This window comes from Bos indicus, chromosome 2 (genome assembly GCF_029378745.1).
Source record: "Bos indicus isolate NIAB-ARS_2022 breed Sahiwal x Tharparkar chromosome 2, NIAB-ARS_B.indTharparkar_mat_pri_1.0, whole genome shotgun sequence".
Classification (NCBI taxonomy): domain Eukaryota; kingdom Metazoa; phylum Chordata; class Mammalia; order Artiodactyla; family Bovidae; genus Bos; species Bos indicus.
Genome location: NC_091761.1, coordinates 120,941,084 through 120,957,053, shown reverse-complemented (window position 1 = coordinate 120,957,053; position 15,970 = coordinate 120,941,084). Strand labels below are relative to the sequence as shown.

The window sequence follows — 15,970 nt, the reverse complement described above, 5'->3', positions numbered from 1 at the left end:
AGGGGCGGAGCGCGCGCCTCGGCCCCGCGGCAAGAGACTCTACGCGTCTGGATAGGTTACGAATGCGACTTCCCCGCCCACTTCGCCGCTCGGCGCACTCCGATTGGCCGGTGTTGGCGCGAAGGTGCGCGAGTCACCCCTCACGCAGGGGCAGCAGGAAACAATAGAGGCCGCGCGCGCAGAGCGAGCGCCCGCAGGCTCCCCGCCCCTCCCGCAACGCTCAACCCCGGGATCCCCGCCGGCTTGCCTACCCGCCATGGCCGACAAGGAAGGTGAGGGTTCCGGGGCGGCCCCAGGAGAGTGGGGGGTGCCGGGGTTGCGTAGCGGCCTCGAAACGGCCTAACAGTGAGGACAGGCCAGACTCAGCTGAGTGTCGTCCCCGCCATCGCAGGCGTGAGGAGAATCGCTCCGCGGGGCGGGTTAACGGCGCTCCAGCTCCTCCAGAGCTGAGGCCCCGGCGCAGCGGCTTGAGGCAGGCATTTGGGTCCCCGGCGGGTGTTTGGTCCTTTTCCGCACGCCCTGTCGGTCTGCTCGCCTCTCTCCGGGTTCTCCCTGCAGTGCTTACTACCCGCAAGGGCCGGTGCTCCGGCCTCCAGGCCGGTTCTGTGCTCCTCCCGACGCCGTCGCCCGAGCGGTTAACGGCATTTGGCAGCGATGAGCCCAGCAGTTAAAGCCCCGCGAGGCCGGAGAGCGGCGTTGGTGGCTGTGCCTCGGGGAGCTTTAGACAGATCTCCATTTCAGAATCGGGATTTAGGAGTGCCGGTGGCTTTGGAAGTGTTTACTCGGTTTCCATTTGTGGTCGCTAACTTAATTTGGTTTTTATTTTTTAGCAGCCTTTGATGACGCAGTAGAGGAACGTGTGATCAACGAAGAATACAAAATATGGAAAAAGAACACCCCTTTTCTTTACGATTTGGTGATGACCCATGCTCTGGAGTGGCCTAGCCTAACTGCACAGTGGCTTCCAGATGTAACCAGGTGATAAGAATCCGTTGAATGTTATTTTGTTGTGTTCTCAGTGTAGATTTCTCACATTGATTATCCCTGTTTTCCTCTCTCCAGTCACCCGGAGCGGACACGTGATCAGAACCTATTGGGGACATTTTTTTTCTAGGCCAAAAAAGACAAAATGTGAAACTACTTTGCAGTTTACTTGATAAGAGAAAACATGTTGATGTCTTCTTTTTCTGATAACTGAATTGAATAGGCGTATTATAACTGTAGTTGACCAAACAATAATGTAAAATTTGTCAGCTTTCAAAAAGTGATTATGGTAAATGCAGTTCTTTCAACAAAAAAAATTTTGAATCTCACAGTCGTTTATACTATCTGGTTAATGCAGAGATGATTGTGACATGATAACCTGCCACTCAGAACAATCTTTAAAAATTACATGTGTACTGAGTAAGTACGTTTCTTCAAAATTCAGGACTTTTAGAAGTCAGGATATTTGTGAATTGTGGTTATTTGACTATGTTTTTGCTCAAAAACTAACTGACAATTTATGCAAATATTATTAATAACAATATGAGCCTACTATCCTCCGGTTGGCATTTAAAAGGGGGGGATCTGTCCTAAGGATTTTTTTTTTTAATTAATTTATTTTTAATTGGAGGATAATTGCTTTACAGTATTATATTAGTTTCTGCCATACATTAGATGAAGTAGCAATAAGTATACTTATGTCCCCTCCCTTTTAAACCTCCCTCCTTGTCCTAAGTATGTTAATTAGGAGTTCCCATATTCAGTTGATTATCAGAATTATTTGAATTCAGGGTAAGAGGAGTTGTTTCTGTTAGTTGTCAGTAGTTCAGACCACTTAGGAACTTGTGGCAGGATACTTAAAAATAGTTTGAGCAGTAATTCTAGATTTACTATAGTCAGGTGGTAAATTGTATTGGACCAAAGGATCCCAAATATTGGCCACCCCGTCCTTACTAAATCATTCTGGAAAAGCTTTCCATGTAATGTGATTAACTAGGTTTGGAAAACACAAGCACTTGCTATGGCTCAGAGGTTAAAGCGTCTGCTTGGAATGCAGGAGACCCGGGTTCGATCCCTGGGTCTGGGAAGATCCCCTGGAGAAAGAAATGGCAACCCTCTCCAGTACTCTTGCCATGGAGAATCTCATGGAGGGAGGAGCCTGGTAGGCTACAGTCCATGGGGTTGCAAAAAGTTGGACACGACTGAGCGACTTCACTTTGACTTAAGACTGAATAACCCAAGGCTGAAATCTGTGTTCTTAGTAGCTTTCTTCTTTACAGATGTAGATGAATAAGCCTTTCTGCAGGATTAGACTTTGGTCCAAATACCCTTCCTTTATTTTGGTATTGTACTTGTATAACAGTGTTATTTATTTTTTTAGGATGGGATTACTTACAACAACTCTCCCTAATGTCTGTTTAATGTGTGTCTGTGTGTTTTGGTGTTTATTTATATTCTGTTTCTTAGAATGATACGGTTGTAGTTTTATAATACTCTTCTTCACTCCCACACTTCCTTTAGTTGTTTAACTTTGTAAATACAAGTATCCCCAACTTTATGTTGGCAGCCCTCTTATATTTCCTCTTCTTTTTGCACATAGGATATCTGAAAGTGTGCAGAGGAATTTCTGCTGGTTATCTTAACACCCAGCTTCTGAGCTCTACCTGAATTTCCAGCTGCCTGTTATTATTGGTGTCTTCTCTAGAGTATCTTATTAGCTTTCCCTACATGATGTGGTCCAAACTAAGTGTATTTTTTCTATGGCGATACCAACCCAGCTTTCTTCTATTGTTTCTATTTCTCCTTATCATAGTTGACTTTGGTTTGACATTTCTTAGATCTGTTCCCCCCCTCCCCTCCCCTCAGCCCTTTCTTGACTTGGCAGTCTGTTTATAAGCCCTGATGAATTCTTGTGTAGCATCTTTCCCATCTAGACTGGGGTTCTCAAACTTTTAACAGGCATCATAATCAGCTGAAGGAATCGGAAAACTTTTTTTTTCTTTTTACACTGGCCATGCCCTGAAGCTGCAGAATCTTAGATCACCAACGAGGAATTAAGAAAGCATTGAGTCCTAACCACTGGACTGCCAGGAAATTCCCTGTAGAACAGACTGGTTTTTTTCTTTTTTTTTAAATATTTATTTATTTGGCTGCATAGAGTCTTAGTTGTGGTACGTGGGAACTAGTTCCCTGACCAGGGATGGAACCCAGCCCCCCTGCATCAGGAGCACAGAGTCTTAGCCACTGGACCACCAGGGAATTCCCAGAACAGACTGTTAAGCACTACAAATCACCCCCCCTAAGTTTCTCATTGAGTATGTCTATAGTGGATTTGAGAATTTGCATGTGGGAGTTCACAGATAATGTTGATGCTTTTGTTCCCCATACCACACTTGAAGAATCTCTGCTTTATGCTTTACACTGAATTAATCCTTCTGACATAACTCAAATTATGGTACATCCCTTATAAATTTTCCATGGTTCTTTGTTCCTTTTAGTAGAGAGTTCATATGTTAAGCAAACATTCAGTACCCTAGGGTCTGATTTCAATCTGCCTTTTGACCTTCTCTCCCACTGTTTTCCCACATTCAAAGTCATTTAGATTCAGTCCTAGTTCTGTTACTTAGTTAATCTTAGGCCACCCCATGGGCTGTGGCCTGCCAGACTCCTCTGTCCATGGAATTCTCCAGGCAAGAATACTGGAGTGGGTAGCCATTCCCTTCTCCAGTTGATCTTCCTGACTCAGTGATTGAACCCAGGTCTCCTGCATTGCAGGCAGATTCTTAACTGTCTGAGCCACCAAGGAAGTCCGTTTTCGCAAACCATCTTTAAATTAGAATATTACTTCATAGTGTTGTAACCTTCATCTTTGCTTACCTCCCTTGGAATACTGTCTTTCAAAGCTCTTGTCCCCCTCTTCTGGGTTTTATCTCATTTTGAGACATTAGCTTACCTGATGTCAGTCCCTTTCCATTTTAATGAAGTAACCAGAAGTGTTCATATACCCAACAATTGGTTTTTTTCTCTCCAGCTACTTGTAAAGGATGAATAATTAATTTTTATTTTATTCTGTCAGACTTTTTCCTCAAAAGTAATTGTAAATATTTGGCCAAGTTAAGAAATAATTACGAAATTAAGTGGTATGTGGTACCTGCCCTCAGCTCTGTGGAAGATATGTTAAAAGTAAGGAAATACGGCTCTTAATGACTTCTTTCTCTCAAAACCTGTTTGTAATAATGCCTTGTATATACATGTATGTCACTGACTTTGTGGTCTCTCTTAGTTTACTAAATTGACTATTGACCATATGTTGCTATTACAGACCAGAAGGGAAAGATTTCAGTATTCATCGACTTGTCCTGGGGACACACACATCAGATGAGCAAAACCACCTTGTGATAGCCAGCGTGCAGCTCCCTAACGATGACGCTCAGTTTGATGCTTCACACTACGACAGTGAAAAAGGAGGTAGGAGTCTTAATTAAAGGTGAAGGGAGGAATGATACTTATTTTGGTTATATTTTTGTATCTCTGAATTATCATTAAAAAGTGTGTACAGTTTGATAAAGTAGCCTCTCAAGAACAAGATATTAAGCTTTGAAAAGCCTGATTTTCAGTATAGATATTAGATGTCAGAAGACATGTAACATGTACTTGGTTCTGTAATTTTTCTATAAACTTCCTTCAACTAAATTTGGTGGTAGGCAAATTTCAAGAAGTTAAAATCCACCATAGATTATTGCCATGCATGCTTGCATTCTCAACATGGAAGATACTGCCCCTGGGGAATTGAAAATTGATTCTCAGAGTGGGGCATGTGTGAAAACAGTCTTATTCTTTGAACTGTTTCAAGCACAGATATACATAGCATGCATAAACAATACACAGATTATCTGTGGTATTAGAATTTCATTAAGGTGTCAAAATATCTTATGGGGCAATAATGGGGGAAAAAAAAGATTGAAAAGCACTGGCTTTAAATTACCCTTTCCAGTGCCGGTGTTGTCTGCGCTTGCGGTGAGAGCGCTCGGTGCCGCGTTTCACGTTCTCCGTCCTACGCCGCTGCAGCCCGGGCCTTGCCTGACGCAGCCATTAAAAATAAATAAATAAATAAATAAATTACCCTTTCCAGGTTTAAATGGTAGAAAGGACTTAACTATGGTATTTGCTGTATAGTATATAAAAATTAAATGAGTGTTTAATTATATCCTATTTTTAGGTGATAACGTTAGGGCTTAACTATTCATGAATTATTTTTTTCCCTTTCAGAAGAGATAGAATTGAGTGGGTTTCCTTTATTATTGTCCTTGAACTCAAATTATTACCAAAGGTAGAAGATAGACTTTCAGTATTGAGATTTGTGGCCCCCAAAAATGAATGTGTAATGTTACCTTATCTTAGATTTCTGCAGATTAATCGAATCCATTCCATTATTTAAGTTATTTTGGTTTCCAGTTATTTGCCAAGATTGTAATGTGCAGTTATTCTTTTGATCATTCCATATTTAGCTTAGCAGAATGCAAAATAAGTTCTTAGGATAAGGGCCAGCAAACATGATTTTGCTTCACTGACCTGTGTGTGTGAGCTGTAGGGTATGGTTACTGCAGAGATATTCTCTGGGTAGGCATTAGTAGTGATGAAGGGGTCTATGCTTAAACTGCAAGGGGCATAGGTTCAGTCCCTGGTTGGGGAACTAAGATCCCACATGCCGCACAGCCAAAAATAGCAAATTTTTTTGTTGTTAGAAAGAAAAAAAGAATCAGAAGACTAGGGCTTGGGACCCTGTTGTGCTGCTCACTAGCTGTGTAGTTTGAGGATAAATCTTTTAGCCTCCCTGAGCCTGTTTTCTTTTTACTAAGACAAACTGTCTTTAAATAGAATTTTTAGTTATTTCGGTATAAAGCAAATATTCTGATTGGTAATATAATAAATCATCTTTAAAAATTGAAGCAGGGCTTTCCCTGGTGGTCCAGTGGTTAGGACTTCCTGCTTTCAGTGGGGGGTGGGGGGTGGGGGGTGGGGGGCGGGTGCTGTTTGCTCCCTGGTCTGGGAAATAAGATCTCACAAGCCCATGTAGTGCAGACAAAAAAAAAAATTTGAAGCAACTATGTGAACCCCTCGCCACATAAATCTGTCGTTTATGGATCACTGTTAAATTGATAGTTTTCTAAATGATTTATCCCAATTATTGGATCACTCACTCAACAGATACATTAAGTACTAAGGATAGGTAGTTTTTCTTTGTACTGGGAATATAAGATAAAAAATACTTCGCAGCCTCATGTATCCCAGACATCTTTTTTGTTGAGCATATGGGCATGTGCCTCCTTTTGATGCCTGTATACTCTGCTGTGGTTACTCAATTAACATTTAAGTGGTTTCCAATCTTTTGACTTCAAAAATAGTCTTTGTGCATATATCTTGCATAGTTTTGCTGTAGAACAATTACCTAAATTGAATGTTGATTAATTTGCAAGAACATTTCCAAGTATATTGGTACTGCTAAGTTGCCCTCCAAATAAGACTCTCAATTTCACCAGTAGCAGATACATTGATGTCTGTTTCTGCATGCTTTTACCAGCATTGAATGCTGCGCTCTCATTTTACTTTGTTGTTGTTGGAGGGGTGTTTTCTTTCTTGGTTTTGGTTTTCATGTCATTTGGTTTTTAACGGCTGCTCCACGGGGCTTACAGAATCTTAGTTCCCCCACCAGGAATCGCATCAGCACCCGTGACAGCAAAAGTACAGAGTCTTGACCACTGGACCTCCAGGAATTCCCTAACTTGCTTTTTAAGTTATTTGTGATGTTGGACTTACTTTAAAATATTTATCTTTTGTCAGTCTCTTGAACTGCCTATTTATGTGTTTTTCTCATTTTTTCTTTTGAGTTAACTATATATGTAATGTAAGTTATCCCTAATAGGTTATAGATAATTTTTCCCCTGTTTATTTTATAATCTTGAATCCTATTTATTTAAATTTATTTATGACTGTGCTGGATCCTTGCTGCTGGGCAGGCTTTTCTCTAGTTACAGCAAGGAGGGCTTCCTTGTGGTGCAGTGGCTTCTCTCATCGCAGTGGGTTCTCTTGTTGCAGAGCACAGGCTCAATAGTTGTGGCACATGGGCCTAGTTGCTTCGCAGCATGTGGGATCTTCTCAGATCAAGGCTGGAACCCATGTCTCCTGCATTGGCAGGTGGATTCTTGACCACTGAGCCACAGCTATTTAGTTGTGTTCTTTACCACTGAGTTCCCTATTTACTTTAGAAGCTGTGAATTTTTAATTACCCACCTTTCCTTTGGTATCCTTCAGATTTTGTCATTCTTTGAAAGGCCTTTCAAATCACTCCAAGGTTTTAAAATAGTTATCTGTTTTCTGGTACTTCTCTCTTTTGACCATTAAAATTTTAAATAGTTGATTTACAGTGTTGTGTTTCAGATGTTCAACATGATGATTCATTGGGTGTTTTGTTTTTGTTTTTCCCATATTTCATTAAGGCTACCACAACATTGGGTATAATTCCTTATGTTGTTGTTTAATCGATAAGTCTGCTCCACTCTTTGCATGCCTGTGGACTGCAGCGAACCAGGCTTCCCTGTCCTTCACTATCTCCCGGAGTTTGCTCAAACTCATGTCCATTGAGTCAGTGATGCTCTCTACCCATCTCATCCTCTGCAGCCCCCTTCTCCGTTTGCCTTCAGTCTTTCCCAGCATCTTCATATCTGAAGTTGATGATATTTCTCCCGAAATCTTGATTCCAGCTTGTGATTCATCTAGCTAGGCATTTCACATAATGAACTCTGCATATGAGTTGAATAAGAAAGGTGACCATATACAGCCTTGACGTACTTCTTCCTCAATTTGGAGTCAGTCCACTGTTCCATATCTGGTTCTTTTTTTTTTACCGCATACATCCTACTTTAAAAGCTTTTCTTTTATTTACCAGCACTGGAGACAGATTTGATGCCCATTGGTTTAAGGGAAAAAAGCTAGAAATACAGCCACGAGGCCTGTGTCTCCCAAGGAAAATAAAATGTGAGAATTTACCAGAAAATTCTAGACACTGAATTGAAAAAAAATAAAGGAGTTATGCATTCTGATCCTCACTGATCTTCAAAAGCCCAAGTGATTTCCCAAGTGTGATTTAAATTTATGATAATTAAAATGTATTTCTATGCTTTGTATGGACTTTGCCGCTGCTAAGTTGCTTCAGTCATGTCTGACTCTGTGCGACCCCATAGACAGCAGCCCACCAGGATCCCCCGTCCCTGGGATTCTCCAGGCAAGAACACTAGAGTGGGTTGCCATTTCCTTCTCCCATATCTGGTTCTAACTGTTGCTTCTTGACCTGCATACAGGTTTCTCAGACAGATAAGGTGGTCTGGTATTCCCATTTCTTTAAGAATTTTCCACAGTTTGTTGTGCCACACAGTCAAAGGCTTTAGTGTAGTCAGTGAAGCAGAGAATTAAATGGTTTCCTGAAATTCTCTTGCTTTCTCTATGATCCAGCAAATGTTGCCAATTTGATCTCTGGTTCCTCTACCTTTTCTAAACCTAGCTTGTACATCTGGAAGTTCTAAATCCTTGTTGATTATCTATTTTGTTTTTTGAGTGGCATCAAACCAATTTGCTTTTGCTGACTTGCTTTTCTGATGATACCTTTATCCCCCTAATACTTAACACTATAGAAACTATGAAAATAAAAGTAATGTATATGACATGATTGTATGACTGCAATACATCTCCCTATTTAATCCTCACAAGAAAACTGGGTAACTTCCCTAAGGTTACATACCTTCCTTTTCTCTTCCTTTTCCATCTCCTCCTTCCTTCAAATCACTCAGATGGCTGGACAAGCTTGGTGCTTAAAGGAAAGCAGGTGCTCTCTCCATATGGTCTCAACAATGGTGGAAGTAGATACATACCAATGTCTCTTAAAGCTTCTTAAGTGGTTGTTACACAGATAGATTCCTAGTCCCTCCTTGCTCTTAGATGAAGTGTCCTAAAGTCTGAGATCGAGCTATTAAAATTGATTACCATCTGCTTAGCCGCATTTGATCTGAGGTACTTGGTGACAGCTTCAAAAGATCATTGAACTTTCAAGATGAAAGAACAAAAAATTGGCTTAGGCTTGTTTTGACATTTAAAAAGAATTTATGTATTTGTATTACATTCAGCCCAGCTATGGTCATATTTGAAGCCCTGAAAATAGGTTTGAAATTTTACTTCAGATTCTGTTACCAAGATCTTGAAATATCGAGTTTATTTTTAGCAACTTATTGGGGAATTGGTTTTGAGGGGGAGTGTTTGTTTTTGAGTTACCTTTAGTCTTCTACTTCAGTTATATGTAATAAACTAGTATTAAGTCATGATGAAGTAATTGGAATATTTGACTCAAGATGTTGCAACTTATTCTTAGTTTCAAAATGTTTATGGACTAAAAAAATGGCAAAGTGGTAGAAATTAGAATGCTGGTTATCTAGTTTGTCCAGCAGTATTAGTTGGGAGGGATACAGAAGTGCCTTCGGGGAGGATGAGAGTGCTAGAGATGTTCCATGTTTTATCAGGTAGTAACTCCCCTGATGTACGCATGTGTAAAAATTCATCAGGCTACACAGTTTAAGCATATTATTATATTTCAGTCTTTTTAAATAGTATTTTACGAGGGAAGCAAACAAAATAGGAGTGTAGTTAGACCTTGATAGTCATTCACTGTATTGTACATTGATACCTCAGTCTTTGTTCCCTACATTAGATTTGGTGTTTTTGCTCTCACGTTAAATTTGAGCAGTCCCTGATTATTTGTTAAATAGATGAATCCTCATCTTCATAAATCTCAGTTGTGAATCCTCTAAGCTGATTTTTTTTTTTAACACATACACACTGATATAGTTACTCGTTTGTTTATTTCTGGCTGCACTTGTTCTTTATTGCTGCATGCGGGCTTTGTCAGTTGCAGAGAGTGGGGCTGCTTTCTCGTTTGAGAGCACGGGCTCTAGGCGCATGGGCTTTAGTTGCACCACAGGGGCTCATTAGTTGTAGCGTGCAGGCCCTAGAGCGTGCAGGCTTCAGTAGTTGTTGCTCTGTGGCGTGTGGAATCTTCCTGGACCAGGGATTGAATCCAAGTTCTATTGTACTTTAACCGCAGGTAGCGGGGGAGAGGGTGCCTCTGATTAGTAGTATGTTGTTGTTTAGTTGCTAAGTCTTATCTTGACTCTTTTGCAAGCCCATGCACTGTAGCCCACCAGTATCCTCCATCCATGGGATTTCCCTGGCAAGAATACTGGAGTGGGTTTCCATTTTCTTCTTTGGGGGATCTTCCCTATGCAGGGATCGAACCTATGTCTCCTGCATTGGCAGGCAGATTCTTTACCACTGAGGCACCGGGAAAGCCCTAGTAGTAGTATATAGCTGATAAATTGTGTGCTTATCTCCTTGTGTTTGGAATAAAAGTTCTTTGAGATCACATATCCTAATCATGCATTCTTTTTGCATTATAGAAATTTGTGGTCTAGAATTCTGGAGGGAGATTTGTTCAATGTTTTTCTTTGCCCCCTCTTTGAGAATCTGTTTTGAACTGTTTTTAGGCTGTTAGCTTGTTTGAACCACTGCTTTGCAGTGTATAAAATTATTTTGAGGTTGAATGTTATCTGCTAATCATATTACCCAACTTATCAAACCTGTGTCTCCTGCATTGGCAGGTGGATTCTTTACCATTGAGCCACCAGGGAAACCCTTGCCAAGATTTATATAATGACAAATGATATTCTTAAACATTTTATAATGGTACTTGGGAGAACTCTGTAAGTGCATACAGTAGTCAAATGTGAATAAAATATGTTTTTGTCTAGTCCTTGCCTACCTGGTTTATTTCAGCCAAGGACTCTGGTTGGCAAGTGTAAGTGGGGGGTCAGGAAAATTGAACCAGCTGTTGTGGCTCTGTTTTTCCTCACTAATACGAAGAAAGGTGTCAGTATTTCAGGAAGGTTACCCCAAACTAGAGATTGAAAGGGACTAGAGAGAGTCCCTCAAGAGGAGGGACTCTTTAGTACCTAGCACACTGTGTATGTATTTGAGATTTATTAGGTATATAATTACCAAAATCATTTTAGGCATAGCTGAAAGAGTATCATAGCCGAAAGGGATCAGAAAAATGGGCATTCGTTTTAGGTTCTGCTGTAGTCACGTCACCATGAGCAAATTAATACAGGTCCTCTCAGCTCCTCTTTTTCTCATGTGAAATATTCGGAGATAATTCTTCCCTACTCTGTACAGTTATGGTAAGAAATAATTGAAATAAGGAGTGTGCAGTTTATATTGCTAATAAATATTGATACTGCTTCTAGTATTATACCAGTTCATTTATTAAAAGCCTTGCCTGTGTCAAACTTTGAGTAACATAGAGTACTTCTTGCTTTGTCCTCATTTGCAATTAACATCTTATTTACAGAATTTGGAGGTTTTGGCTCGGTTAGTGGAAAAATTGAAATAGAAATCAAGATCAACCATGAAGGAGAGGTAAACAGGGCACGCTATATGCCCCAGAACCCTTGCATCATTGCAACCAAGACTCCATCCAGTGATGTTCTTGTTTTTGACTATACAAAACATCCTTCTAAACCAGGTATCTTCTCTCTTCTATTCAAATACAAATGATGTATCACTACAGGAATACATTGCTTCTCTCAGTTTTAATTGCTAACTTATTCATTGTGTATCTTAACATCTTGTGAATTATGTTGATATGTGTGGGTACTACTCCTTCAACCTTCTTGCCTACATCTGGAAAAAGAAATTGCTTTTTTACATAGAACAGAATGTGCCGCTTTTAAATGTTATCTATTTGGTCATAGTCTGTATTTCTCATAAAAAATAAGAGCTTTAGACCTCTTGATAAAAATTCCATTATGCTAAGTAGGTCCAGCGAGGCAGTGGACTGGATAGTCTTGATGTGTCTGTTACTTTGTAGACCCTTCTGGAGAGTGCAACCCAGACTTGCGTCTCCGTGGACATCAGAAGGAAGGCTATGGGCTTTCTTGGAACCCAAATCTCAGTGGGCACTTACTGAGTGCTTCAGATGACCACGTGCGTATCCTTCCCAGTGTGAAGCACATCTGGGCTAGTTGTATCAGCGTTTTCCTCTGGGGTATATGAGGAAGTGAGACTCTTTCTTTTATATAATAGCTCATTTTTCTCATTTAAGACCATCTGCCTGTGGGACATAAGTGCTGTTCCAAAGGAAGGGAAAGTTGTGGATGCGAAGACCATCTTCACAGGGCACACGGCAGTAGTGGAGGATGTCTCCTGGCATCTGCTCCATGAGTCCCTCTTTGGGTCGGTTGCTGATGATCAGAAACTCATGATGTGAGTTGAATCCATCTTTTTCTCAATATATTATCTAAGTTGTATAATATTTGATTATCCATTTTAAGCTTCTTTTTCCCCCCTGTTTTTTTTCTTTCACTGAAGCTGGGATACTCGTTCAAACAATACTTCCAAACCAAGCCACTCAGTTGATGCTCACACTGCTGAAGTGAACTGCCTTTCTTTCAATCCTTATAGTGAGTTCATTCTTGCCACAGGATCAGCTGACAAGGTTAGTGTGATTTATCTTTACAAAAAGACAAAGGGTGGATTTCTCTGACTTCTTTTGAATGCACGGAGATCTTTTAGTTGTGAATTTTCTTTTTCTCATTAAAAAAATTTTATTGATTACTCTGGCTTTCCTTTTTGTACATAGACTGTTGCCCTGTGGGATCTGAGAAATCTGAAACTTAAGTTGCATTCCTTTGAATCACATAAGGATGAAATATTCCAGGTAGGAGAAACTAATGCTTCTAGTGTTTTTAATCAACTTTATGCCTGACGTGTGTCTCTTCTCTTATTTCCATTTCTTGGTAACTTGCCATATCTATCATAATTTCCCAGTTCAGTCCTAAAGTACTGACTCCCAAGTTTTCTGCCTAATCAATTTAATTAAGCTCCTTTCTTAATATGCAGAGCCCTCTGACTCAGTTCAAGAAATATTTGTTACATTATGTTCAAAACTGAATGCAAAGGCACTGTGTGTAATACTGAAAGTACTTGGGTAGATTGTGTGGATGAGCTGTACTTTAGTTTTTAGGTCAGTGTTGGATGACATTTGGCATTTATCTGTTTGTTTTGGCTGCGTCAGGTCGTCACTGCAGGGATCTTTTGTTGCATTGCACAGGCTTCTCTAGGTGTGGCTTGTGGGTTTTTGTTGTCCTGCGGTATTTGGGATCTTAGTTCCTTGATCAGGGATCAAACATTTTTCCCCTACATTGTAGGGTGGATTTTTAAGCAGTGGACCACCAGGAAATTCCCCTCTCCTCAGTTTTCTAATTGATGGATTTTTTTTCTTACATATAGGTTCAGTGGTCGCCTCACAATGAGACTATTTTGGCTTCCAGTGGTACTGATCGTAGACTGAATGTCTGGGATTTAAGGTATGTCTTGTTAAATTAGTTTTTGTGAAGTTCTTTTCTTACACTTTCCAGAATACTCAAGGTAAATTTAACTTAAAAACTTTTTTGTGCTAGTAAAATTGGAGAGGAACAATCCCCAGAAGATGCAGAAGATGGGCCACCAGAGTTGTTGGTATGTTACAGATATTGAGCACAACTGAAATAGTTCATGATTTATTGTCCTCTGTCTGCTTTTCATCTCTGTTTTCCTCCCTCTTTCAGTTTATTCATGGTGGTCACACTGCCAAGATATCTGATTTCTCCTGGAATCCCAACGAACCTTGGGTGATTTGTTCTGTATCAGAAGACAATATCATGCAAGTGTGGCAAATGGTAAGTGTTTAGATAAATGAATCCTAGTATTATTCTGTTTATGTATACTTCAGTACAGCTGGCAGCTCTGTTAGTTTACTCCCACCATGTGACTTACCTGTCCATTGTCAATGTCTACTCTTATCTGGTTGTCCCAGTGTCACAGCATCAGAGAGTACTGTTTCTCCAGGAAACTTGCCTCGATTTCAAAAACATTACCTGCCTTTTTATGCCCTGGTTGAAGGTGATCGCCCTGCTTTGAGTTTTCAGAGCACTTGGGATTTAATAAAAATAATTAACAATGTCTCATGTTGCAATCCAAGAAATGATTGCCTTCTGGACATGGATGGTGGTGATACTTGCACACACAGTATGGATGGACTTAATGCCACTGAACTGTACAGTTAAAAATGGTTACGATGATAAACTGTGTCTTTTACTACAGTTTAAAAAACAATTGCATGACTTTTAAATGACAGTGGCTGAATAAATGAAAATTATTCTAAATAAACCTTTATTATCTCAGAGTAGATCTAGAACCAGGAAGAAGTGCCAGAGGTGAGATTTTGGCTTAGCATGAGGGAAAAACATTTTGATACTCAGAACTTTCATATGGAATAATGCTATTAATCAAAAATAAGTAAGATGGGAATATTTGTGTTTTATGAGATTAACACATGTTCTGCATCCATACTTTGGAATATTACGTATCAAAAAGAAGTACACTAGTTTTGTAAGCTATTCATGATACATTGATAAGCTGGGAAAAAGCAGATTGTAGAACAGCGTGATAGAATTTCCTCATATTAAAATTTGGGTTTCTAGTCTTATGTTTAATTATATGTAACTATTTGATAGAAGGCTATTTGCCAAAATGTGGTTGGTATGTTTAGGGAATGCTTATACTCTTGAGATTTCCTGAGTAGTAGGAGTCTCTCTTGCTATTTATAAGTAGCCCCTTGTGCCCAAACCGGGCCAGAGGGTGGGGGACAAGGTTGTGAGAAAATTTACAGCCAAGTGGGACAAAAGTGCTTGGGTAGCCTGAGCTATCAGGGCTTGACACTGGCCTCTGAAGTCTTGTGGGTGTGAGCCCTTGGTCACAGATTTGCCTCCAGGTGGTCAGCATCAGGATTGAACTGAATTGTTGGACACCCCATTGGTGTCAGGGGAAAAGATACCACACAACTGTTGTCAGACTGCTCACGCAGTTGTATACATTCTTGGTCCCTGTAGTCAGGTTATAAGTTATGTCTATCCCATCCTCTACAGCATCTGTCCTAGGGGTTTGTGCATAGTTCACACTAAGAACAAGAAAGTAGTACATGTAGAGTTTACCTTATGCAAGAACGGTTTCTCTTTTAAAAATATTTATAAATTGAGATTTGATTTTGAAACATGGTTTTGTTGAGGCCTGGGGATTCTTTTTTCCTCCATGTACAATTCAGCAAATTTTAGTATAGTCACAGAATTGTGCAACCATCACTACCGTTAGTTACCCCAGAAACCAACCCCATACCCAGTAGTCATTCCTCCTGTTCACCTCTAGTCCACCCAGTACTAGGCAGCCATCACTCGACTTTTATTTATCCATTCATCAGTTGATGGACATTTGTGTTGTTTTTACTTATTATGATTAGTGTCTGGTTAAAAGATTCAAGGTTAAAAAAAAGATTCAAGGTTGATTATCAAGACAAACAGTAACCATACTTCAGTTTTGGGGGAATATCTTAATGGGGAGGCGGTTGGCATATGGCCAACTGCCTGTTTTTATTAGCCCACAACGATACCCATCCATTTGCAGGTGACTATGTCTGCTTTTAGCAAACTGCTGCAGAGTTGAATAGTTAAAACAGACTATATACCCCACTGTATGTCTTCCTGGCCTCATCTATTTTCAGCCTTAACTTCAAGAAGTAACTTTCCTGTCTACTCAATACCGTTTTCTCTTTGTTTTTGGCAGGCTGAGAACATTTATAATGATGAAGACCCTGAAGGAAGCGTGGATCCAGAAGGACAAGGATCTTAGATCATGTCTGCACTTGTGATTTTTAGACTCCCCTTTTCTTCCTCTCAACTCTGAGATTGATTTAACACTGGTTTTGAGACACAGACTTTGTTTGGTTATCTCTCTATAATAAGTTCTAGCAACAATGTTATTAGTCCAAACAGAAGGTGTTTTCTAAATATTA

At 40.1% G+C, this 15,970-nt stretch overlaps 1 protein-coding gene across 3 annotated transcripts; it reads left to right on the top strand.

Annotated features, from left to right (window-relative positions):
• The first annotated feature begins 114 nt into the window (after nucleotides 1-114).
• On the top strand, nucleotides 115-15,892 carry RBBP4 (RB binding protein 4, chromatin remodeling factor). Of its 3 annotated transcripts, none has more exons than XM_019979000.2 (12): nucleotides 115-272; nucleotides 831-978; nucleotides 4,307-4,452; nucleotides 11,435-11,608; nucleotides 11,954-12,069; nucleotides 12,188-12,348; nucleotides 12,454-12,580; nucleotides 12,725-12,802; nucleotides 13,375-13,451; nucleotides 13,545-13,602; nucleotides 13,692-13,802; nucleotides 15,742-15,892. In XM_019979000.2, the coding sequence occupies exons 1-12, from the start codon at nucleotides 257-259 to the stop codon at nucleotides 15,805-15,807; spliced, it is 1,278 nt and encodes a 425-aa protein (XP_019834559.2). In that variant the 5' UTR covers nucleotides 115-256; the 3' UTR covers nucleotides 15,808-15,892. The 3 variants fall into 3 exon arrangements, with proteins under 3 accessions (XP_019834559.2, XP_070630534.1, XP_070630535.1); XM_070774433.1 differs by having other exon boundaries at nucleotides 126-272; nucleotides 834-978; XM_070774434.1 differs by lacking the exon at nucleotides 115-272 and adding an exon at nucleotides 342-472.
• The last annotated feature ends 78 nt before the right edge of the window (nucleotides 15,893-15,970 follow it).

Coding starts and splice junctions, on each gene's coding strand:
- RBBP4 (XM_019979000.2), top strand. Junction 979..4,306: donor TGGCTTCCAGATGTAACCAG/GTGATAAGAATC, acceptor TTGCTATTACAG/ACCAGAAGGGAAAGATTTCA. Junction 12,803..13,374: donor ATAAGGATGAAATATTCCAG/GTAGGAGAAACT, acceptor TCTTACATATAG/GTTCAGTGGTCGCCTCACAA.